This window comes from Populus trichocarpa, chromosome 17 (assembly GCF_000002775.5).
Source record: "Populus trichocarpa isolate Nisqually-1 chromosome 17, P.trichocarpa_v4.1, whole genome shotgun sequence".
In the NCBI taxonomy this organism is placed as follows: domain Eukaryota; kingdom Viridiplantae; phylum Streptophyta; class Magnoliopsida; order Malpighiales; family Salicaceae; genus Populus; species Populus trichocarpa.
In genome coordinates, this window is record NC_037301.2 from 929,108 (window position 1) to 955,551 (window position 26,444).

Sequence of the window (26,444 nt, forward strand, 5' to 3'; positions counted from 1 at the left end):
ATTTCGGCATGAAAAACACTTTAAAAAATAACTGCAACCACACTCCTGAAATTATTTCTTTATAAATAACCCAGGAAAGTTGATCACTAGTGACTGAGTAAAAACTCAAATTACCTTATGGCTGGTTTGGTCTAGTGAAAACCACGTCAAAAACTTGTTAATTTTAAAAAAAAGGTTATTTTCAAATGATGCTGTTTAGGATTTAAAAAAAAATATTAAAATAATTCAGGTTAATCCGTACACATTGTAACTCAAACTTTGTATTATGTCAACTTCTAAGTCAAGTTAATTGCTGATTAAACAAGTTGAGAGAAGCATACCAATAATTAATGTAATAATATGAAAAAAAAAATACAAATTATTTATAATTACTTTCTTATTAATATATAATTTTTATATATCTTACCTTGAACATTTAATTAATTAGATTTTACAACTCGATGGAGTTGAATTATAAACCATAATCAATATAGAATATTTTTGTGAATAAAATCTTAGAGGATTAACCCAAATTAATATATTTATGTCTATTCTATGGTCCCAGGAAAACTTTAATCATAAAAAATTTGTGCTTGGGACTCTAGCTGTAACAAGCTTACAGTCCAACTCTCGTGAGCAATGAGCCTTTTAAGTAAATAATTATTTGTGGCCTCCTGGTGAAATCAAAAGCTTGTTTGGTGTTAGGTTTTTAATTTTAGTTGATGTGTTTATTTTGAAAAAATATTAAATTAATATTTTATTTTAGTATTTTTTTAATAATTTTGATGTATTAATATAAAAAATTTTAAAATATATTATTATTCAATATTTTCAAATAAATAATATTTTAAAAAAATTTCTCGATACCGATTCTTTTGGCATCTAGTTGAGTGGACTCTTACATTTTTTTTTTTGGATAAATTTTTACACCTATAATATCTAAAGCAATATATGCAACCTAGCTACTCTTCAATCAATGCGACCAAAACATTTTACCAAAGAAAATCCAAACCTTGGTATAGTGACAATGGATTTTATATATATATATATATATATATATATAATTTCGTGGTAACAAACCCTAGTGAATACACATAGCAAAGCATTGTGGGCTATGAATTGTGAGAAGATGCCACCTACTCTTTTTGCATGATGAACCCTAATACTATGAAGCCACGCGTTTCTTTTCCCATACCTTAATTACCTCCATCCTTCAACATTTCTCTCCCTTTCTCCCTCCCCTAACCACCTATATATCCAGCCCCACCATTTGTTTCCTTCTCCCTCAACATCTTCTCCTTGTTCCCCTTCCTCCTCTCTTACTTTCATCACCCTCTTCGATAGATCACTAACTAGTAACTATTATACCCTTTAGCTTATACTTAGCCACGAGATGAGCACCATTTGTGCCGAGCAACACAAGCCCTACACTCCTCACCAACTTCTTTCTCCCAAGAGACCCTTCAGAGATCTTGAGATTCTACCAGGAAAACTCCTTACAAAGAAAACCCATCAAGAAACCCTAGACATGTCTCCATATGAGACTAATCTTCAGAGATTCCTTCCTTATAATGACTACAGCAATGAGAAGGTTCTTGATGGTGAGCTAGATCCGTACTCTTCTGACCATTTCCGCATGTATGAGTTCAAAGTTCGTCGCTGCACGCGCAGCCGTAGCCATGACTGGACCGACTGCCCCTTTGCTCATCCTGGCGAAAAGGCTCGTAGGAGAGACCCTCGTAGGTTTCACTACTCTGGAATTGTTTGCCCTGAGTTTAAGCGTGGAGGGTGTAGCCGTGGAGAGAATTGTGAGTTTTCTCATGGTGTTTTTGAGTGTTGGCTGCACCCTTCTCGTTATCGAACCGAGGCTTGCAAAGATGGCAAGAATTGTAAGCGAAAGGTTTGTTTCTTCGCTCACTCCCCTCGCCAACTTCGCATTTTGCCTGAGGTTTCTTCACGCAATAAGAGCTTGGCTTCACCATGTTCATCTCTCAATCATAGTCATTGTTGTGTTGTTTGCCATTCTATGACTTCCTCTCCGACCTCTACTCTCCTTGGTATGTCCCACATGTCACCGCCATTGTCACCATCATTATCACCACCTCTATCACCGGTGAAACACCAATCCTTATCCGGGTTTTCGCCAATCTCCCGATATAATGAAACGCTGAGCAAGTTTAGGGCTGGAGTTGTGAGTTACAAAGATGTGCTCAGTGAGCTAATGAGTTCTTTAGAAGCAATGAATTTCAACGAAGGAGCGAGTGTTTCTTCACCTATGTCCTTATCTACTAATCACAACAGGAATGTCAACAGCACCACTCCATGGAATATTGATGTCTCTTTCAGTGGAGAAGATCAGCCACAATTCATTCTTTCACCTTCAACTCCAACCCCTTCATCAAAATTTTTCAATGGAGATTGTTCAAGCAATAAGGGCCTGTTCGTTGATGACAAGATTAATGATCATAATAATATTGGTGATGGTGGTTTGGCTTGTACTTCTGATCCTGACCTTGGATGGGTTAATGAGCTCTTAATGTAGAGCAGATGGAGCTGATGATGATGGGAATGGATCAGATGGAGATGATTGGATCATGTGTACATACAAGTCAGGCCAGCAGCACCAGCCGTACATATGGAGCTTTATAAATATGTGTGTGTGTGTGGATTTGGTGTAAATTGCTGTTATTATTGCTTTCTCTTTTAAGTTTTTGATTAATTTCCTTTTGATGATGATCATGTTATTATTAATTTAGTTTGTATTTTGCGGTTTAAGTACTTATGTTCCTCGAGTTCTTGAATCTTCAAGTTCTTTTCAAGAAGTGTTAATTAATGTTTGATGAATATATATGTATTGAGATTTAATTAAATCTTCAATTGGAATGGCTATCTTTCGTTAATTATTTCTTAATTCATTTTTACTCTTTTCAACTTTATTTTAATACTCTTCTTTTTTATTATTCTTGGATAATTAAGTTCTTGATTTATATCAAAATTAAGTGAAAGTTAAAAAAAAATCCATTTACCATTCATTACCACTCAAGCTAGGTCGAGCTAAATCTTGAAGGGTTTTATAGGGTTCATATATATATATATATATATATATATATATATATATATATATATATATATGTAGAGGTATAATATTTAATTAATTTGGTGATTATATAGAATGCTTAGGTGGCATAGTGAATAATGGATACGTGGCAAATATGCATGCAGGGAAGGTGAGGATTTTGAGGCTAAGCTAAAGTGATCTAATCTTATCATCAGATATTTTTTTGGCTTTTTCTACATGTCTGAAGATGCTTGTCCCATGGATTCCTTCAAACTCTATTTCTTAGCTACCAAAATAATAAAATAATAAACTTATATAGTTGTAATTAACATTAAATAGGTTTCTTCAAACTTATATTAGTTATTTTCTTTCTTGTTATAGATCTCGAGTTTACAATTTTTTATCATAGATTTCGAATTTGAATTTCGTATTGGTAATAATGAATTTTTTCAGTGAATTTCTCATCAACTGTTTTTTTTTTTTTTTAAGTTCTTTGTAGTGTAATTATTAGATATTTATAGTATATGAGCGAAAAACAATGAAAAAAGAAAAATACATGAGAGAATTCAAAATAATTTTAAAATATGTGAGAATTTTAAAAAACATTATGACACTCGGGAGTAATTAGTGGCATCATATTAGTTATTTTTCAGACCATCTTAAAAAAAAAACAGACACAAAAAGAGGAGATAAAAAACAAAGCCCATGAACCACAAAAAATTATGAAAATATATCTACCTAGATATCTCTTTTCTATGAATTTATTTTTTTTCTTTAAAACGGGTCAAACTGATTAATAGGATATCACGAGTTATTCACTGAGCATCATAAAATTTATCGAGAATTCTTACCAATTCTTATGGTTTCGAATGTTATTTCTTCTTATTATTATGTTTATTTTTATTCTATATTAATAAATATTAATGTTTGATAATTACAGTTCGAACACTATAAAAAAATCCCAGTTGAAGAAGCAATTTTCTTTTTGCAAGGTTGAAAGCTTAAAAGGGAAAGTTTTAGTCTTTTTGGTCTTGTAGACATAAATAGAGCTCAAATAATGCAATTAATTTTAGGGTCTTGAGTAAGTAGAGACAGTAAATTAGAGAGAGCATACATTATGACTTCTTCATAAATTCATGCACCAAACCATTAATTAACCTAAATTTTATTAGAAGCATAAATTAATTGGAGAGCTTACATTATATTATGACTCTTGTAATGTTTCCTACAATGGCAAAAACAAACATAATGTATGCACCAGCCATTAATTAATTGATTTTTATTTTCGGTGCTGGTTTATTTTTTCCATTGTAGGGAATGTTGTAAGATCAGTTACATCTTCATCTTTATTGCATCTCAGGTTTTAAATTTTTAATGCAAAATCGAAATGTTGGACTACATGTATATATATATTTCTTAATTAACTGATAAACGAATACTTCAGAATATTTTTCATGCAACGGAACTCATCTTAAATACACGGGGGGCTGGCAGGAGTCCAGGCCTTTATATAAAAAAAAACATTAATATTATAGAAAAAACTATTTTAAATTTTAGAGCTCAAACTAATAAATTTTAACTTTTTCTAATCTTGGCCCCTAAGAAATTTTCATGACTCCTTCCTGTCAATATATCTTACAATCAAATACCTACAATATATCATCTTCTAACAAAACCAACATGGGATTTAATGTCGTTTTACTCTCTCAAGCAATAGACTTTTCAAACATTTTCGAAGATTAATATACTTATTATCTTAGATTAATAACTTGAAAAAAAACATCATAGGTTCAAGATCTTTGTTATGTCTTGATAATTAATTAATAGATGTTACACACACACACACACACACATATATATATATATATATATGATTTAATTTATGCTATATGTCGGTAGATAATATGGTGCCCTTGGAGATAGGATGCTTGGACTGAAGATACACTACGATTTAAAATCCCAACCACCATGCATGAAGTGGAGCTAGCTAGGCCCTCTAGTACAGTACATAGAAACCGGTCTACTTTCATAAAAAATGGCTACTCTATTTAATGTCACTGATGATAATCCTAGTTAACGACAATATTTACCATTGGCTTTAATGCAGCCACCTACATTTTTCAGCCATTTAATTATTGGTGGATTACTGCATAAATAAAGCATGAAATAATTGGAAACCATGCTCGAAACCAGCCTTATATAATTAATTCAAAACATCTTAATTATAAAAAATAAATTAATTTTTACTCGGGTTTTGATCGATTCAACGATATAAATTTTAAAATGCAAAACCTGAACCATAGTAACCATTTAGGTGGTGGCTCAGTGGTAAAAACTTGGGATCAAGAGGTTTGCTCCCTCTGTGGTCTCAGGTTCGAGCCCTGTGATTGCTCATATGATGGCCATTGGAGGCTTACATGGTCGTTAACTTCAGGGCCCGTGGGATTAGTCGAGGTGCACGCAAACTGGCCCGGACACCCATGTTAAACTAAAAAAAACCTGAACCATAGTTCAAGTTTAATTATCATATACTAGTTAATTCAGATCTTCTTAGTTATAAAAATGAATTGATTTTCACTCGGGTTTTTGATCATCGAGTAATGAGTTGACCCACCTAGTTAAATCTTGAACTAATCTAATGTAAAACTTGACCCGAAGAAGGTCCTGTGACTCAATCAACGGCTGAAGATGCACAGAACTAGATTGATGTGGCCTCAACGATGGCATATTATTTGTTTCCTAGGAGTAGTACTCATCTGAAAAGACAGCTATGATGGTAGGGAAAGGACTATAAGGGAGTGTTTGGAATGATTCTTACTTTAGGGTAGGGTTTGTTGTCTCGGTGCAGTGTAGGGGTTAGGTGGTGAAGGTTTTCGACTCACAGGAAATGGTGTGTGGAGGTGAGGGAGCAGCCCATGCTAAAATGGCTATGGACGGTGTTTGAGGGTCCCACCACCTCCCCTGAGCTTGGGGATGACAAGTTTCATTTCATTAATGGAGGAATGGAAAGGGACAAGAAGAAGCCCATACTTTGTAATGCCTGCCTGCGACTCCTTCACTTCACGCCAGGTATGGCTGACACCTGTGAAAGTGAGTTCGTTTTTGGATACTCGTTCTTGCAGATCTATTTCTGCATGGTCAGTCCCTATGTCCATTATTTTCCCTGCAGTGATAAATTGACAGTCGGAGCTATGGAGGGAGTACTATCCTTTAGCTGGTGGTGGCTGAATGTTGTATTAATTATACGATTTTAAATTACCAACTTCTCAACTCATCACAGATCTTATACTAGTTAAAACTCAATCTAGTTCACCGAGTTTACGCGGGAAACTTGATATCCAAAACCTAACTTAATCTAGGAATTTATTTAACCTAACAAATATTAACATGATAAAATCCGATAGCCCTAATTGGTTTTTTAATGACCCGAATTACTTTCATCCCAACCTGACTACTCGTTAATCTATATCATTGTTTTAAAAGGATGTTAGCAAATATGATACCGATTGTTTTTCAAAATGTTTTTTACTCAAAAATATATTAAAATAATATTTTTTTTATTTTTAAAAAATTATTTTTTAAATCAACACATTGAAAACATTAAAAATTTATTATTTTAAAATTAAATAAAATTATTTTTTAGAAATATTTTTAAAACACAAAATAAAAAAATCCACGACAACTATGACATTAACTACCAATAACTATGGACATTCGACCGTGGCTAGACCGACCTCATTAATATCCGGCTAGAGCAGCACAGATCTAGCCATGCTTCCAGGGATTTTTGAATTTTAAAAACACTGAAGGAAATGAACCCAACATGATTACAAAGGTAGCCAATCACTGAAATATAATTGATTGAATTCAAGAGGAGCAGATCCACGTGATAATTTCTCGAACTTTACTACAGCTTGAATTTTACTTCATTTAACGTAAAATTTGCTCAATGCGAGTTTTAAACATTTACTGAGGATGAATTGATATCCGATGCAAAAATATGGGGAAGCGCGCAACAGAATCGGGTAAGGAGGGGGGAATGTATCCTTTACAATCTAGAGACTACAAGTAATGTATAAATAAGCTTCGGCTTACAGCTCGACTATGTCATCTATACGTTGGTTATCGCAGCGAAGAAGAAGAACAACCCCGTAAAACTCAATTGTCCTTGCAGTTCCTTGTGTAGTTTGAAGATAATCTGGATTGTGATTGAAAGAAATCAAAAGGAGTTCCTGGTCCGAAAGACCTTCTGGTGCTAGGAGAATCGGAGAGAAGAGGTTCGTAAACCGGGTTTCTGTTCTTCGATTGAGTAATTGATAATGGAGCAACTTCTTTCTCAATCAATCGTTGTTGTGGTGGCTCGATATTACCGAGAGACAAAATTGGCCCACCCAGACGTTCTGCCTGCTGAAGGGTGTTGATTTTGCTGGGTCTGTATGTATAACGGAAGTACTTTATAGCTAGAATTGGACCCATCCCCGCCGCAACGATGAGCTGCAAAAAATGAGCAAACATATGAATCGCGGTTCTGGAAAAGAGTTCCAGGCTATTTCAAAGCTGCTCTCGGGTTTTCTAGCAACCAAAATAGTGTCAAGTCTTGGGGGGGGGTTGAAAGCATGCAACTCCCCCATCCTTGACCAGACAACAAACAGATAACTACAGATAGAACGGGAAATGGTTCTCTCTTTGGAGACCATTTTTGGGAGATGCTGCATTTTGGAACATCAACTCTGTCATTGCAGCACCACGCCCAAAAAGAACTGTTACACTAAGATTTTCCTAGAGCACAGCAGCAGCATCCATACCACGGTGCGTCATGCTGTAAGCAGTCACTTGTAAGTGAGAGGGGTGGAAACAAGAGAGGAGCTGCTATTCTAGCTCATCAAATCACACAGTTGTTGCTAAGATTTCTAACAATTTTCATTCGATCAAAACTCATTTTCATCTGGATTTGTGACCGTTAAGGAATAAAGAAGGGCCTAAGGCTTTTCTATGACCTATATCTATTGGACCAAAGGGGGAGTAAAGGCACAAGAATAAAGCAAAAGATGGAAGAGACACTTACCAGTATAGTTAGCCAATAAGATGGTTGTCTACATAACCGGAACATTATTGTGTACATTCCTGATGATGGAATGGCACTGACAATCCAGTTGATGACATAAAATGCAATCAAGTTCCCCCATATGGCAAGATGTTGCAAAATTGTAAAGGAGCTGCACATGAGCCAAATTCAAGACAGTTACAAACAAATTTATTCAACCATGTTTACAGTCATTGACTTCAATTTTGAAAAGTTTCATGAGAAATGACAGATCTCTCAATGATTTCTTGAGATGACTTGAGCGTTTTCCTCCTCAATGAGGCATGAAATATTGTGATCCGCCATTTCACTCTCTGATTTACAGAATTCAGAAGATTCATATGGTAGATCTTCTATTCCCTAGAAACACCAAATAGATTCATATGCTCACAGAAATATAACAACCAAACACAAGCATGCACATCTTCCACTATTAAATCACATAGCGCAGGGCATTCAAGAGACAAAGCCTGTGCAACCTTTGTATGCAGCAGCTATTTTCATCCTTATTTCACTTGTCTAAAAATCAAAAGAAAAGTTTCGAACATTACAAAAGACAGAGGAGAGATGGATGCTCACTTGGTCTCTAATGTTACAACAAAAGCCTGTAACCATATACATCCGGAGAGTGCCACCATCCCAACCTCCTCCATTTCGCTTTTTTCAAATGCATAGGCATGTATGCTGATTACAAATACAACAATCGCCTGCAAGTCATCCCAGTATCAATATAAAAGTCACAAGATGAACAAATATTTTATAGAAAATCTTCATATCACTTTGGGGTTTCTTTCATGAAGTAAACTTTCAAAAACATTTTTTAAGATAGAATAACAAAAAGAAGAATTTTTAATTGTGTAATCACATGATCTAACACACACACTTGTACAAGCTCAATATTTTGGAACTTCTACAGTTGAAAAATCTGAAAATGAAGTATATGTATGCAAAACCTTAACACCTAAGAGGCAATTATTTGAGCCATCAGAAAAGGCAATTATTTGAGCATTTAGAAGATCCATAAACCACATCTCGTAGAAAGTTGTGCTTTCAGTTTCACAAGTAAACATTCTCAACCATGGAATCTCACTATTTCAACTAGTTCATTTCCTGTTAAAATTAGCCAAGGAATCAGTTGTCCTTTATACATTGATGTTTCCATCACTGATATCAAGTTTCATCGGTGTCATTTGACATTTCTTCAAATCTCAGTTGCAAGCATTGATTATCCACTAGTCACATAATATTAGCAGAAAGGAAACAAAAGGAATGAAATGGCACTCACATGAAAAAGGGACCGGCCAAACCATCCTGCAAATGTGCTTGGGTTAAGAAGCCTGCATCCAGAATGATCATAACTTAGTTTAATGATTATGTAATAACAAGAACTGTAGTTACCTATAGATTTGTCAACCTATCTCGTTTAAACCAGAGAAAAGGTGTACCTCCCAGCTTGACAGTAAAACAGAATTTGTGGATGCTGCATTACAGTTTCTTCACTAAGATCTTTGTCAAGGACACTAACTAGAACAGGTATGCTGGTGTAAAAAACGTTATAAGCCATCAAACTAACAGAATTGAAAAGACTGGTCCCAGAGACACCTGAAATAAAAGAGAAGCTGAAAATGCACTAATGTCAGCAATGGGAAAACAAAGGCCATAAAGTGCATCCCACCAAAAGTAATGTGCTAACTGTTTACTACCAAGATGGGGAAAGCAACAAAAGAAGGCATTGAATGTGGAAAAAACTCACAAGATTTGGATGAAACATATCAGTAGGGATTTATAGAAAGAATACTGGGACAGGAATGCAGTTCGGTTATACGAATACCGGCCATGGACAAGAATCAATCTTTTTAGAAATCTGAATCCTGAAACCAATAGTGTAGGTCAGGAAAGGCCAAACATGAAGAACTAATTGAAAAGAGAATCAAACTGCGACAACAAAACATACTAAACATAACTTCCTCTTTCATTGGTGGTTTGCATGTCACAATTAAATAACATTAAACAATATTTGCATAACATCAATCAACTAATCTTGCAAAATATACAAGACAAGAAGAGTTGGTGGAAATTCCCCACTTTATGTGATTGATTATAATTTTCAAAAAAATTGTCTCGGGTGATGTCATGCATTAAAACAGTCGAAATATTTAAGCTGTCATGATTAAAATTTTACAGTTTCTTCCTCCAACAAAACAAGGAAAGGGAGGGGGGGTGGAACAGGCCCCATGAATACATTGGTCAAGAAAAGTTGCATGTCACACGGCGGCTAACAATATCTCTCATCTAGGCTTTGGTATAGTAATGTTCTTGTAAACCTTGCTTCCAGAAACCATGTGCAAGTTTTTGATCATGTCTTCAAGAAGATCACTGTTTCACAATTACAAATCTGAAGTGCACTAGTAAAATCATGTATCTTAAACTATTAGGTAGTAACCATTAACCAGCATTTTGTTTATTTAATGCTTTCAAGTTTTTAATAAAAAAATTAATGTTCCTAAAATCTAAACAAGTGTCATCAACGCCAACAGCTTGAGAACAGTTATTTTGAAACCATTAGCATCCAAACATGATAGAGGATTTGATTCTAACTGTTGATGCCTGGAAGTACGAGAGTGGTTCCTTAATAGAAACAAGAAGCAACAGTGTAAGCAGCTAGCAGCAAGTTTTCTAAATCAAGTCAGTACATTAAGCATCTAACTTATAATAGTTATATCATGCAATGCAAACCTTATAAAACTGAGACATGACTCGCAAATTAAAAAGAATAGGAAAAAACTTACTTCCAATGCTATAATCAGCTGCCCTGGCTGCCTGCAGTCCTTCTCTCCCACTAATGCCAACCCCAATGTCAGCTTGTTGTATCATTCTCACATCATTCCCACCATCGCCAATTGCCAAAGTCCGGTAATCACATGATTTTAAGATCTGTACAAGCTGCAAAAACAAGTTTCCATGAGTCATTGAATTATCTTTTCTACAGTGACTTGGAGAAAGACACAAATAAACATATTACCTGGACATCCATCATATTTTAGAGAGAAAACTAACCATGATGCTGTTTTGTCTGCTAACTAGGGATAGCAAGGAAGATATCACATAGTGCATAGCATTTACTGATAGCATAGCAACAGAAAAAACTAGAGCACAGGTAAACCAAAAGTAAGAGAAATGAAGGACTGGCCTAAATCTAAGAGTTCCAACCTCTACAAGATGAACAGAATACAAGCTTGCAATTTTGGTCACACCGACGACAGCAAATGATGTTTTGTTTGTTTCAACAGCTGATCAATTTTTTCAAACTGAAATTCTGCCATACAAAGGTAGGGGGCCCTTGAGAATGATATCCCTGTGTAATAAAAGATAAGAGGAGCAAGATAGGAGTGCCATGTGATCATAAAATTCCTCCTAGGTTGATGGAAAGACTTAGGGAAAGGCAATGAAAGGAAAATTGTTGTAGGTGGGAGTACTTTTATCAGAGAGGGAGGGATTTTGGGCATTCAGAAGAGGTTCCTTACTCCTATCAAACCCACTTTAATTTCCCCATGTTGAGAGAATTTAAACAGATAAGACATTGATGAATTGTCTTTGTGATTCCTACAATACACCTTTTCCATTCCATATATATACATCATTTTAGAACAGACAGGAGCAAGACTATCAACAAGGTAGAGGATAACTATTTGTTCTCCTTTAAGCCTTATACCCTCTTCTTCCTCCCTTCAAACTCCCAAACGAAGTGTTCATCTACCCATCTTCATCTTTTTCTGTCCTCCTTTGGTACTGCATGGCTAGTGTCTCTTGAAAAAGTGAGATTCATTCAACAGCTATTGAGCCCTTCAAAGGTAGAAGCAAGACCAGACTAGATCTAGTTATGCCATCAACATCCGCCATAATTAATAGACAGATAACTCATCCGCATACGCATATTTACCTCCACTAAAGATTTTAACAATTCATTTTATTTTTCCAAATGAATGAAGCCTGTATCCTTCTCCGCAATAAAGCTTAGGATGCTATTCAATAGACCTAATTTTTCTTATGTTGACGGTGACATCAAACTTTAATATATAAAAATTAAAGGATCAAGATAAAAAGGGACTTAATTGAGTAACATTCAAAGTCTCAGTTTAATTTTGAAGTCCAAGTCGGGCATGCAAAGAAATGCCAGCATTACTGAAACCTGCCAAAGATCACCTGTGCTTTTTGAGATGGTGTCACACGGCAACATATAGCAGTTCTTGATAATATTGCTAATTCAGTGAATGCTTTCCAGTAATGCTTCAGTGCAATTTCAAGAGCCCAGCCATCAACAACAAATGCAACATCCTGTAAAGAAAAGTATGTGTCATAAAAATTACTCAAAGCATGCACCATTGAGGATGATGTAAAAAGTAATTCTGCAGTTCATCTGTCTAGTCTCTCTAGAAATTCAGCATACCAAAATCATCGTAATATTTATGGCCAAACAAGGCTCTTTGACTATTACATCCATGAGTGCATTGTTCTATCGACAATGGCAATAATTACTACAGCAGCTACCAAGGGGCTATAGCTCCTGGTTAGCTAACATTCCTGAAGACAATCTTTAGTACGAACAGAGTGAGCTGCTAATGTGAAATCTACCTAACTAAACCTAATATGTTAGATGGAGGGATCAACATAAATAAGTCTATAAGGGACTATTGAATTTGAGGACAAATGATGGAAAAGGAACTCATCAATGAATTGAAACTGAAAATGGAGTGTGTTGGATGTACCTTTGGTTCTGAAGCTGTTGTCCTCATTGTAAGTAAAACTCTCTCTAAACTTCTACCAACTTCCTCTTCAGTTTTTCCATCAATTAATAGAAGCTGACCTTTTGGCTCTGTTAAGAAATTAGACAAAAGAAATGCAAGATATAGGATTACTTATATTTTGATTGTGGAAAAAAAATGTCATGTGGATTGAGGAAATGTAGAAATAAAGAACCAATAATGGAAACATAGAGAGTTCTAGGTTGCCAGCGGATTTTTAGCAGAATGAAAGAGGGAAGATAAATTTAATGTAAACAAGCAGGAAGATCACGGACAAGTGATGGTTGCTGAAGAATGCATCTTATATGTCTCAGCTTTTTGGAACAAATGCATCTACCTTGACAATTATTACTATTGAGAAAATTAAAACAAATGACTTCCATATAACAAGAAAAAGGACTACAAAGAATTTCAATCAACCTGGTGAAATGAAGTTGCTTGAGAGAGAAATTTGTATGCATCTACCTTGACAATTATTACTATTGAGAAAATTAAAACAAATGACTTCCACATGACAAGAAAATGGACTACAAAGAATTTCAATCAACCTGGTGAAATGAAGTTGCATGAGAGAGCAATTTGTATGGCTGTATTTTGCTTGTCTCCAGTAAGCATCCAAAAATGTATTCCTGCTTTTCTTAAAGTGTAAATTGTTTCTGGAACACCATCCTGAAATATTTGTCAGAAATAGAGATGAAAAATGTCTGTATCTAAAAGCAAAAGGTTGGATCTCAGTGTCATAACTCTGAAAATATTCACCTGTAGACGGTCCTCTATGGCAGTAACTCCAAGAACTTCAAGATCACGTTCTAATCTTTGGCAGACCTCAGCTATTCTCCACTGAAGGAAATAGTAACATATAAGACCCGATCATGTGTATTCATTATTGAATTAGTACTCCTTTAAGAAAATTAAGTATGAACAGAGAGATAGTGAGATGTATCCTTTACCTCCCTATCAACCAAAGTACTACTGGCCTCTCTAAACATAAAAGACCACTCCTCATATTCATCTTCTTTTAATTCCCGCCAAGCCAAGCATAATGTGCGCAGCCCCAATTGAGAATATTGTTCCACAGCCTCATTAAATATCCTTGTTTGTTGTCCTGAAATTGATTTGAGATTATCAAATTCAAAGTCAAGCAATGACAAATTGAAATATGGGTTCTACACCCGCAACTATGACAAATTGAAATAGCTGACCAGTAACCACCACTAATAATGTTCACCAACTACTAAAGCACACTTCTTTCTGTATAGGTAATAGCATCATCCCTGGGGTTATAACCCCAGAACAACCACAGTGATATGGATGAATGCAATCCTATTGATGATAACTATTAGCAAATATACTACAAGCACAACAAAGCTTTCGAGATGAGCGAAGGCAGCTCATGTGCCTTAAAATAATCCTAAACAATTAATGAAAAATATCCAAAATAAAATAGGCAATCCTTCAATATGAAAGGTAGGACGATGCCAACTGATTGCCTGAAACAATGGGCCAAAACTTAAGAATGACAAGAAAGCAGTTATGTAATAAGAAAACATTTCAAAGTCTTGGTGCAAGGAGTTCGGAAGCTGTGGAGTTCTCAGCTTGAATGAGATCTGAACATGGATCTTAAAAAAAAAAACAAAAGAGAGAGAGAGAGAGAGGTGCTTGAGTTTTATGGGGAAGCTGGTCCCAAAGTTGTCAATTTGGGCCCTTATCTTTGAATGTAGAGTAGACACTTTATAGACCTTTTTCTAAGACAAAGCACAATAAACTCCACAAAGACCCATGACTCAAGGTCCCAGACATCCAAGTAAACAAAAAAATCCACTTGGAACACATTATAGAGCAGCTGCACCTAACAAGACATGATATGGTGCCGGATTACCATTAGCGCCCTAAAGCAAAAATGCAATTGCTCAAAGATAATATGGCTCAAGAAGAACAAGAGGAGTAAAGACTGTAAGAGGTTCATGCTTACAAGTACAGTGTAGGAGCAAGTTGATTTCTGGATTACCTAAATTATATAATATAGACAATCAAGAGGGTCTAAATTCATGGAGAATATTATGTGGATGGAAAGGCATCATAATCCATCAAGTGGAGAACATGTATGTGGAAGAATAATTTTATCCATGCAACTTAAAATGTTTTCTTGCTATCCTACAACAATCAATTAGCAGCTCCTATATATAAATTTACCAGGAGAAGCATAAGGAAGAATTGCTTCATCAGCTCCCTTTGACAAAAGCAAAATCTTTCCATTTTGGCAATCTCTCACCACTACTGACATTCTTTTCCTATCAGATGTGAACTCCAGAGTTTCCAGTACTTCATACTGAATTGCTGAAGTATTGAATCTAAGCTCTGCACAACATTAAAATAATTAAACTTATCTTATCATATCCAGTTTTGGAGCCATCTCAACAGCCAGATGAAAATGAGTTTTACCAAGAATATTTCCATTTTTACAGACGAGGACCATGTTTAACTTAGCAGCAGCATGGACAAGTGCGTCCTCATCCTGGGATTGCGCTTTGTACAAGATAGCTCCAGTTTTGCTACAAACAGAAAAAGCCAAGAACGAATATTTTAGAATGACGAGACGATGTTGCTATCAAGCACATTGATGGGTTTGCACGTGAGGATAAAACCTCAATACAAGGAAAAGAACTTTAAAGAATATAAGGAAAAAAATTTAATCATTAAAAGAATGTGAGTCACCTTTGGACAGGTATAACAGTATTACATATTGCCATGACTGTGAGAAACCGAACAACATCAGGAGATCCACTAGAAATGGCATTTAACAGTTGCTTATCTGTGCAACAAGAATGGGAACAGTTAGAAGCAAAAATCCAAGAATACCCACGTCAGAAAAGTATTTTTGATGCAAGAAAACATGCATGAATTAAAAATAAATAAATAAATTAGAAACACAAATCTAAATATCTGTTGTTCTTTATGATTCATGGCAACATAAGTTCAGAATTCAAAAGTAAGAATATTCAACCAGAAACGTAAGCAATAAATAACCATATATTCTCATGCAAGCTAAATGATTTCCAAGAAAATAGAGGAATAAATTTAAATTCTGATCATACAAAATTTAACTAACTATGAGTTGAAGTAAGCAAGAAATTAATGAATCTAATGATGATGGGGCACTGGTAATGCACTTAAGCATGACAGAACCTGGATGGATTACAGCAGAAATCTAATGTCAAAAAATTCAAACTTAAATTAGTGTGATATGGTCAAGGATTGGAAGTAAAAGGCATTCCCCATCGGATCTAAAATGCAAAATACTTGGAATTTTTGTTCAAAGCATGAGTTACTGAAACAGATGCCAGCATGATGACAATTGTATAGGCCTTTGTGCCTTTTTTCTATTTCAAAGATTTTCCCATCTCATAAAAAAAAAAGTTAAAAGCATGACAGTCGCATTCTGCTCCAATGAATTCCATTAACTTATATTTTCATTCTTCAGATGCATAGACATAAGAAATATAATAAAGACAAATGACACACATGGATCAAAACATCCATAAAAGTGTATGCATACTTAAGCTTTATCTATTTCTAATTTATGGAACCTTGAAATCATACACACATCTACATGTAGATCTTGAAAACAGAATGCTTTCTCATAAGCATTCTTCAAAATGAAAACATATTTTACATCGCCAGTCATACAAATGGCAATATGGTGAAGAGTTTGATTCTAGAGATTAAACCAACATATGTCTTGGATCTATGGAGATTGCATAATTAAAATTAACAGGTTGTGGACAAGGTATGCTTTGAAACAACTAATCTCGGCTATTCAGGAAACAAACTTGTAGAAGAAACTCAACTATAAATGCCTATAGAAGTAACTGATCTATATACGACACACATGCAGGCACAAAATTGACTTAACAGCTTCTAACCTGATTCCAAAACTAAGCTTAAAACAGTAAATTCAAAACAACAGAAGGCATTCAAAGTGCAGCAACTACAAGTGAAGAAAATGTATTAATTGATTAAGTCTGAATTTGAGGAAAAAAGATGAGCTTGAAAAATCAAGAGAAAGTGTGAGGGGAGGGGGGAAAGAAACCTTTCGAAGCATCCCCAGCCTCATTCCCATAAAAATTGCCACTGATGCAACATATTCTGAAAACCATTTTATTTTCAGTGAGGGTTCCGGTTTTGTCAGTCAAAATGTACTCAACTTGCCCAAGATCCTCACTTATTGCTGTGCTGCCACATAAAACAAATGATACTTCAATTACGTGTTCGAATATCTGGATTTACATATCTAGTTCAAAACAAGTGCTTTACTTTCATTCTATAACTTACTTTGTCGCGTGGGATGGAGTCTCGGTTTCTAGGTCAATCATCTCCCTATCCCAATCAATGAACTTTGCATATAAGCTCTTAACAAGATCCAGAGATACCTGTTGCAGAAAGAAGTTCAGATTTTACACACTGGCCTAGATGGTGATCATAAAAAATCAATAAACTCATCATCACATTGCACCAGAAAAATGATAGATGGTTTGCAGTGTCAACACATAACAGGGCAAAACTTGTAACTTTAAAATTAAGCAGAAAGTATCATTGTAATTTCTTCAGGATTGTAAATCTCACACCAGTGATTGGAAATTTAGACTGATATGGCATGAGCACAAAAATAAACCCTCCCTTCACAATTTTCCAACAGTTATACAAGATCGATTACCAAAGGCCTCCAAATAATCAAAATCTTTTTCATGAATAAAAATAAATCTGCCATAACAATTTATAGCTTCTCTAGAGTTCATACATGGGATAATAGAGAAATCTTCAGCTTCTAGCTGAAAGGAGTAGAAAAATCAGTTTGTTTTTTTTTAGTTTTTCTCCCTCTAAGATCTCATCCATCCTTTTACAGGGGAGTGAACAGGCCCATGATGTCCTTAGTTGCTCAACTGGACTATGATTCTTCCAGCATTCATGAGGCATGAGTGAAATCGAAGCCAAACCATCAAAACAACAATAATATGGGTGCTCTAAAATAATTACCACATTATGCAAACTTACCTTAATCGATATCGGAATCATGATGGAACAGAGAAGCTCAAACCGTAGAGGGATCACTAGTAGCTCATACCAAGGACCCTCATCTGGATATAAAACATACCATAGCTGCAAAGGATGCAAAATCAAAACTTGAGTACGTGTTTGAGAGCTAACATTTTCATACACAAAAAACATAGAAAAAAAATTCACTACAAGATAAAACTTCCACGTTATGGGATGGAAATAAGAGGCAAATTGAGCTACTATTATGAAACCAGTATGTTTCCTGGTTAAGGCAATGTTATTCGAAATCAACATTCTTAAGAGGTGCAAACGACTTAACAGAGACCTCAAGTTCAGCTTAATAATTATACAGCGTATATTAATTATTAGGCTATGGTGGTGAATATGAAGTATTTGCAAGTACAATGGCTGATTGTATGCTGATCTCATTTGGTATTTGAGAGAAGGATTTGAGGTTTTACGACAATGTGCAATCAGTGCAATTTTTGGTGCATTTGATTAGAGAGAAATGCAAGAGTTTTTCAGAACCAGTATACTTCTAGAAATTTGATATGGTATCTTTATGGCGCCATGCTTCCTGTCACTTCTAAGGGTTATCCATGGTTGACATTCTATGGGATAGCAGTGCCCAATTTATAAGTGTTCTGTTTTGTTATTGTGCTTCCATGGAGAATGACTTGACTTCATTTGTCTTTCTATTCTTTTACATTTTCATTAATATAGCATTTTCTTTTATCTGAAAAATAATAATAGAGCATCACAGTCTGGCAAGCACAACAACGTTACCTTTCTAGCTTCAGTGTCCTTCCAGACATTCCCGGCTATCCCTAGAACCATAACAACCACTATTTGAAAAACAAATATAGCTCCAGTCAACTTGTCAATCATGGCATCCAAAGCTGTCAGCTTTGGTTCAGGTATACCCCTACTCATACCCAGCTTAGTCTCATTACCTGAAAAGGAAGTATCAAATACAGAAATTGCATAATTTAACTCTGCTGCAATTCACTGAGACAATTGGAAATGCATCAATAATCTAATCCATACCAAGGCACTGTGCATAAAAGGTTATGCAAGTTGAGAATAATAAACTAATAACACAAAATAGTTAAGCTCACTGCATTTCAATAAGTAGGAAATTGCCTGTGTAGACAGCAACTCCACACGCCCACTCAGTGTTACGCAAGTAGCATGACTGAAGAATTGTGTTTTTTATGGTCAATGGGCATACATCATTATCAATAAATGGAGGAAACAAGCGTAAATTTGCATCAAGTCGTCGGATGTCCTTATCAGGATTGGGGCATTCAATGACACCCTAAGGATAAACAAGGAAACAATGAATGATTGACCAATGGAATACAAACAAATGACTTTTACATGAAATCTTAATTAAAAAAAAAAAAACTTGCCTTAATTTTGTGCAATAATTCAAAATCTATCCCCATGCAGGCAGAGGGTGTTACCCTTGTCTTCAAATCAATTTCACCATCTAGAGCGGCTGTCTGCAAAGTATGTTATATTATCAGGATCCTGAAATGTTTGGAAAAAGAATACTTCAAAAGTCATACTACAATCTTTCACCATATTGAACATTGCAGTTACCATTTGGACAGGGGAAGGGGTAATTTTGAGTTTCTAATCAAGGGTCAGGTCTAGATATTTGATGGGGGGGGGGGGGGACAAGAGTTAGAATATGCTATAGGAAATTGGATCCCAGTCCACAGGCTTAGCTAGAACGTGCAAGGATATTTATACAAAAACTGAAAGCTTACACTTTAGATGAATTAAGGCATACATATACATTAAAAAAAATCTAACAATGGGTGTGAAAGAAGCTTCATACAGAAAAAGATATCTCTCCAACAATGGAGCTTCCACCCATCACTCCAATATAAACAAAAGAACCTTTAACATATATATTAACAATAATGTCAGAGGAAAGCAAGAAATCAATTCAAGAAAAGTGACAAACAAAGAACTTTGGTAAGTTGAAGCTCCTACAAAGGGAGAAAGATGGTTTCATGACTCGAGAACATCCATCCCGCAGCTGCTTAGAAGGCTTAATCACAGGAATGTTCTAAATACTTTATTGAAATTAAGAAACCATTTGTATAACACCTTGTTGTTGTTGTTATAGCCTAATTCATCTTCCTTAACCTTACGCAGTCAAACTATTTCAATCTTGAAAGAGACCAAAAATTGTATGCAATCTAATATACAGGAAGTCATATCCCAGCTAGAAAATGTAGATGTTAAATTATCAACACAGCTCTAAAGCTGTGAATATCCCGACATTTGTTAACATATGTTATCCATACTTCCCTGCAGATGCAACAATGAAACAACGATCACTACAAAATTTTAACAACACTGATTAATACAAACAACCATTTACCTCTATATAACAAAGCCCTTGAGGATCTGATGTACCAATCAAAACAAGATCGCACGGCACTTCATCATTCTCACGAAGCCACACTAAATTACCGACACATATATCCTGCGCTTGAATCTACAAATCACACACAACAAACACATCAAAAAATCAACAACCACATCAATCCTAAAGCCCAAAGCATCCAAAAGTAAGTAGCATTTCCATACATGTTTCTTGATCCCCTTCCTAACAATCCAAACTTGCTTCTCATTCGCCTTCTTATCAGACAAATATCTATTATAATCATCCCAAGCCTCTTTCGTCGCAGACACAGCAAATATAAAAATCAACGGCCCCCAAGTGCTCGCCGGATTCACCGGGGTAATAAGCGACCATAATTGAAGACACGCAATCAACAAGAAATACTGGTTCATAAACCGACTGCAAAATCAAACCCTAATCAAATCAACACCATCTCCTCACAAAATTGCATAGATAACCCTTATTTCAGGTGAAATTACAAAATTAGCAATCATAATTTTCATTTCTGATTCTTCTGAAAAATAATATTATAAATAAATGATCAAATTGTATCGATCAGATACCGAAAGGCCTATGTAGCTAACGTGGAACTACAAATTGAAATTTAAAGAAGAGAGAGGACCTGAACTGCTCCATGAGATTTTTAGGGAGGAAATTGAGGAGAGTGTATTTCCGATTGGAAATGCGGTTGTCGCAGTAAAGATCATGTGTAGGCGATGACTCATCGTCGTTGATGTAGACGAACCGCTTCATTTTCTTTGATTGACTTTGATTGATTGATTTACATCATCAACTCCAGACGACTACGCATTCGTTACCGTAACTGACTTTTGGATATGAGGAGGAGGAGGAGAGAGGAGAGCTGGGGGAGGAGAGGTGTTTGGGTGTGGACGTTAGCAGTGTTTGACTTGTGAGGGAGAAGAAAAAGCCGTTGGATGAAATGAGGAAGTTTCCTGTTCGTAAATGCTGCTTTGTATAAAAAGAAAAGAAAATGTTAACCCACCTGGACCCGGTTTGGTTATTGGGCCTGATAGGCCCGCTAAAGGGAATGGGTATGCCAGATTTGAGAGAAGACTGCCCGTGGTCGATGGCTCGAGATGGAAATGGTTATGGCTATGTTGGGGTGTGAAATGACTATACTGCCCTTTTCTATAAATATAACAATTTTGTTATCTTTTCTTCATCTCTGTGTATCTGTTGCCGTAAAAAAAAACTCTCATTTCTCTTCAAAAATGGATTCTCTCAGACAACAGTCACTGACCCCTAGCTTCCTCTACTCCTCTTCTTCCTCCGCTAAACCTTTCTCCCTCTCTAACCTCCTCCACTCCGAACAACCATCGCTTTCTCCGTCTTCATCGTCGTCAACGACCACTATGGACAGCAAGAGCAGTGGCAGATTTGTGGTCCCGGCACCGAGGGAGCCTGGGAAGAAGATCGAGATGTACTAACCTGCTTTCTATGCTGCTTGCAATGCTCGTGGTTCGGTTACTGTGTTTGTTTGTGATTTTGATAATTGAATCTTTAATTACAGTTAACGAATAAGGATCCAAACAAGGTTGTTTCCCTATCATGGGCTGCTATCAATGCTGGGGATCGGGTTAATAGTTCCTTGAAAGACATGGCAGTGGTGATGAAGCAATTGGATGGGGCTGATGAGGCGATCAAATCTTTTCGTCATCTCTACCCCTATGATTCTCGGGAATCTATTGAGAATGTGCTAGTTGAACTCTACAAGGTGAAATGGTGCTTTTTCTATCTTTGCAAACTGTAGTATTTTGGCAATAATTGACTCTGATGATTTGGTAGTGTGGTTTGTCCATTAGCATATTGACTTTTCTTTAGGAAAATCTACGTAAAGAACCATCGTGTAGTTCATTCATGAGTTGTTGAAGGAATCATCTGTTGCGGTGGTGCTTTTTTAAACAAAATGGAACTCATTCAGTTTGAAATGTAGCTAAAGTCTGAAAATTAGCTAGAGTTAGAAATGTGCTTTTTTAAATGACATCATTTATTTTTTCTATCGTAAGATTGAATCTGGTTTCGTATGATCTCAATCTTCAGGGGAACATGAATCATCTCGAAGGGTCAAATCTGAACTTCTGGTTCAGGTAGATGGTGTAAACAATATTCCCACTTGTGAAGATGGCCATCGGAAAATAGTGATGGTTTTGGCAGCTACAAACTTTTCTTGGGACATAGATGAGGCACTAAGATTGGTTCGTTGTCTTCTGGTAAATATTTTTGAGATTTTTTTGCCTTCTGGAATTCTTAGATCCATCCTAAATGGCAATCTATCCAAGATGTAATACAGCATCCTCATTACTCTGGCTTTATCTTATGTGATATAAATGCAATGCAGGAGGTTGGAAAAGCATATTTATATTCCATTTCCAAATTTTGAGAGTCGTAAAGAGCTTATTAGGATCAATTTGAAAACTATTGAGGTAAATTGACTATACCAACTGATATTATATCTAGCAGTATTGTTGGATTAAGGTCTTTCTCCATTTTGATCCATGGTGTATATTACAGATCTTGGATCAAATCAAATCATTCTTTGAGTTTTTATTGTTAGGCCACACTTCGCCTTGTCACCTAGAGGTATTGATCTATGATACCTTTGTTCTGTTCCTCTTTTTTGTTAAGAATAAAGACTATTGTGAATATAATTCTTTTAAACAACGTTACTTAACTTAATAATAAACCATGTAATTGAGCATGTAGTAAAAATCTATATGATGGTTTGAAGGAAATTCCTTCACGTAATAATAAACTATGTAATTGAGCATTGGGGTTAAACTGCCATGCTAAGCAGCATAAGGTGGCAAACGGAAACTGAAAGTGGACAATTGCTAAGAAGGGTTCTGCATAATTCCAATTTGAATTATTCACAAGTGACAGTTTTTAGTTTCTAGGTTGTTTTTTGGAATGAAAGAATAGAATATAAGTAAAATCAGAATCTTACGAATAGTTTGCCTGATTCACTTGTCTATGGTACCAACTCCGGTCAATTGTTGTGGATAACAAAGAGTTGAATGAAAGGGCTGCAATTTTAATGATCCGCATAAAGGTTTCATAATATATATATATATATATATATATTTTTACTTGCCTTTGCTAAGAATCTCAAGCCAACATTATCTGTCATTTGTAAATTTTGTGAGGCCTTTTGTTACCTAACCTAGGTAGCCAGACAGTGGGATGTTTGGAAAGAGGGTAATGCGCCAGAGGTGCAAGTTGATTAGCCATTGTAGATTTATTGCAAGACCTTCCGGCCAATTTCTGTAGGCTAATCATTTGAATACCTCTTGACTTTGGGATCATAACTCGTGTAACACGTATCATATCTAAACATGGATTTAGCAATTTAGGACATAAATGTACACATTCACTGGAGCATATTTGATATATCTTCATAATTCCATGCTACAACATTGATACTATGAAGCCATTGTGATGATTTTCAATAATTCCTCGGTTATGAAATGGCTTAATATATCATTTCTTGATCATATGATCTGCACTCCTATACTTGGCTGCATGACAACTTTTTCTGCCTGTGTGACTACTATCATTTAATTCAAGATATATGAAGTTTTATTTCCAGGAATAAGATCTTTGATTTATGTAGAGCTCAAGTTGTTTTGGGGTTTGCTTCCATTTCCTTACTTTGCCATCTGGTGTTGTTGTTACAAAGGTTCCCTGTAAATAGCAATCTCAACCATGCTAGTCCATTTGATTCCATATAGAGTACACGTTGATTATCATTGTTATTATACAGGTTGCCACTGATGTAGATATTGATGAAGTTGCTCGCAGGACGGAGGGATACAGTGAAGATGCTCTAACTAACGTTTGCAGAGATGCTTCTTTGAATGGCATGAGGTGAAAGATAACAAGCAAGGCACGAGATGAGATTAAGAACATGCCTAAGGATGAGATTTCAAATGATCCTGTTGCAATGTGTGATTTTGAAGAAGCCTTGTGGAAGGTTCAGCGCAGTATTTCCCAAGCAGATATGGAGAAGCAGGGGGGGTGGTTCCCGGAATTTGGATCAGCCTAAGGGAGATGAGACCCATCTTAAGATGAAGACTACTGCTGATTGGTATTTTCTTTGCATGTTTTTCACTAAGAACCTGGCTTTTTTATTGTAGCTTACACGTACGATTTCATTCATGGCTGAGAATCTAACAATGGTGATCCATATGTTGAATTGCGTGTTTGGATATTTTCAGCATGCTTGTAGCAAAAGTGGGGTGAATAAGAACTGTTTGCCAAAATGATATCCAATCCCTTCTTTCTTTCTTTCTTATAGAGAAAAGTTTTTATTTATTCTCAGATAGTCTTGAAAACTCGATGTCAATCAATTTTTTGATAGCTATCTTTATTTCAACATAATCTGTGTTTTTCATAAGTTTATGAGATATACAAGACAGTATTGGCTATAAATAAGTAATGACTTGATATTAAAAATAAAAATAAATCAAAGAATTGAAAATTTTCACTTGGAGTTGTTTCGAAAATCCAAATATAAGATAATTTTACGCAGTTACAAGTGCTTTCAAGTTAGTTGATTATTAAAAAAACGTGTTAATTAACATAAAAAATATAGATTTTGTTCAATATAAAATAATATTAAATAAATATTAATAATGCTTTTCTAAAAAATATTTATTTATTATATTAAAAACAAAATAAATTATTTTTTTTGGTTAAAATATATATTATAATCTATACTCCAAACATTAAACAAGACAAGTGTATTATTATCATTACAATATATTATTCTATCTTGCCTGATGTCTACCAAACACAAAAATAGAATAAATTGTTCAATCCAGTCCACTACATACAAGACACAAGACAAGACATTTATCTGTCATGTCCAGCCTTGTCTAGTTCAATCCAATTAATATTATTTAGCATATCAAACACTATTTTATGTATAATAAAAGTTCGGTTTGTTTCGTGGTTAGGCTTTATTTTTAAAAAAATAATAAATTTTTTTTTAAAATTAGTTTTTTTTGTATTTTTAGATCGTTTTGATATGTTTATGGCAAAATAAATTTTAAAAAATAAAAAATATTATTTTAATATATTTTCAAGTGAAAAAAATACTTTAAAAAGTAACTTATACCACATTAACAAAGTATATTCTTGAATTAGCTCGAGATTAGATTTTATATATAATAAATTTTAAAGAAGTTTGAAGTAAGCATATCTTCTTAATCATCAGAATGATCCTTCGAAGTTTCTAAAAATATATGTTTTGTTATAAAATTAAATGGATCAAGTTGTTTGGTAACAAACTAGTATTATGTTGTTGATAAAATTACTTGAATTAAATAAATAATTTCTCTAAAAAATAAATTGTAGAAGTAGTAGTGGTAATTTAGATTTTGTAGTAAATAGAATGTAAACAGCTTAATCGAACACTGGCTGCGCAGAAAATAAACCCAAGAGACTGAAGTCCTGGGGAGAGTTAGAGTTAATCAAATCCAACGGTTTAGCTTCTCTATAGCACCGGATGATGACACGTCAACTGGAGCGGCTTACAGCTGGATTTGAATAGCTAAAAACGGCAACGTCGGTGAATAATAAAAACGTCAATTAGGGCGGGCGTTTTGTCTTGGTCATTTATTAAGGGTTATAATAAACCTTATTAATTTATATGATGCACGATTCGATAAAATAAATGGGAGATTTCTGAATTGTTTTCTCACCGAGTCTCGAATTGATCACCAAATTTGTTTCTTCTCATTTTATTACAGTCAATTGGATTTTGCAATCAACCCAATTTTATTAATAAAATCCATGTGAAATTCAGCCCTTGTCTTCAAATTCTCCTCAGAGCGTGTTCCGCACAATTTTTACTTTCATTTATAGATATTTTTAAAAATATTTTTATTTAAATAATTCTTATGTTTTCAAATAAGAAAATTATTTTAAAAAACACTTTCCACTATAATTTCAAACACTCTTTTAGTCACCTCCCAAGTTACAAATTAGAGCATGTTTAAAAGTGTGATTGCAGTTGTTTTTTAA

General features: G+C 35.0%; 2 protein-coding genes and 1 long non-coding RNA gene across 6 annotated transcripts; 2 read left to right on the top strand and 1 right to left on the bottom strand.

Moving 5' to 3' along the window:
- Window positions 1-1,024: 1,024 nt before the first annotated feature.
- LOC18106783 (zinc finger CCCH domain-containing protein 2) lies at window positions 1,025-2,879 on the top strand. Its single transcript, XM_006372668.3, has one exon. The coding sequence runs from the start codon at window positions 1,373-1,375 to the stop codon at window positions 2,519-2,521; it is 1,149 nt and encodes a 382-aa protein (XP_006372730.2). The 5' UTR covers window positions 1,025-1,372; the 3' UTR covers window positions 2,522-2,879.
- Window positions 2,880-6,927: 4,048 nt separating this feature from the next.
- Window positions 6,928-21,341, bottom strand: LOC18106784 (phospholipid-transporting ATPase 2). 2 transcript variants are annotated; one of them, XM_006372669.3, is made up of 24 exons: window positions 21,022-21,341; window positions 20,585-20,798; window positions 20,376-20,492; window positions 19,390-19,482; window positions 19,121-19,295; window positions 18,764-18,930; window positions 17,975-18,079; window positions 17,255-17,352; window positions 17,013-17,155; window positions 15,638-15,734; window positions 15,365-15,474; window positions 15,116-15,280; window positions 13,873-14,027; window positions 13,682-13,762; window positions 13,471-13,591; window positions 12,887-12,993; window positions 12,324-12,455; window positions 10,910-11,063; window positions 9,874-9,991; window positions 9,566-9,739; window positions 9,406-9,457; window positions 8,700-8,827; window positions 8,103-8,253; window positions 6,928-7,531 (listed from the first exon to the last, which is right to left on the bottom strand). In XM_006372669.3, exons 1-24 carry the CDS (start codon window positions 21,150-21,152, stop codon window positions 7,196-7,198), a joined length of 3,324 nt encoding a protein of 1,107 aa, XP_006372731.1. In that variant the 5' UTR covers window positions 21,153-21,341; the 3' UTR covers window positions 6,928-7,195. The 2 variants fall into 2 exon arrangements, with proteins under 2 accessions (XP_006372731.1, XP_024444638.1); XM_024588870.2 differs by lacking the exon at window positions 21,022-21,341 and having other exon boundaries at window positions 19,390-19,510; window positions 20,585-20,601.
- A 258-nt stretch (window positions 21,342-21,599) lies between these two features.
- Window positions 21,600-24,797, top strand: LOC18106785 (uncharacterized). 3 transcript variants are annotated; one of them, XR_002978722.2, is made up of 6 exons: window positions 21,600-21,840; window positions 21,931-22,134; window positions 22,461-22,630; window positions 22,759-22,843; window positions 22,932-23,000; window positions 24,181-24,797. It is a non-coding gene; the product is annotated as an uncharacterized LOC18106785 (long non-coding RNA). The 3 variants fall into 3 exon arrangements; XR_002978723.2 differs by lacking the exon at window positions 22,932-23,000 and having other exon boundaries at window positions 21,931-22,142; XR_002978721.2 differs by lacking the exon at window positions 22,932-23,000.
- Window positions 24,798-26,444: the final 1,647 nt, after the last annotated feature.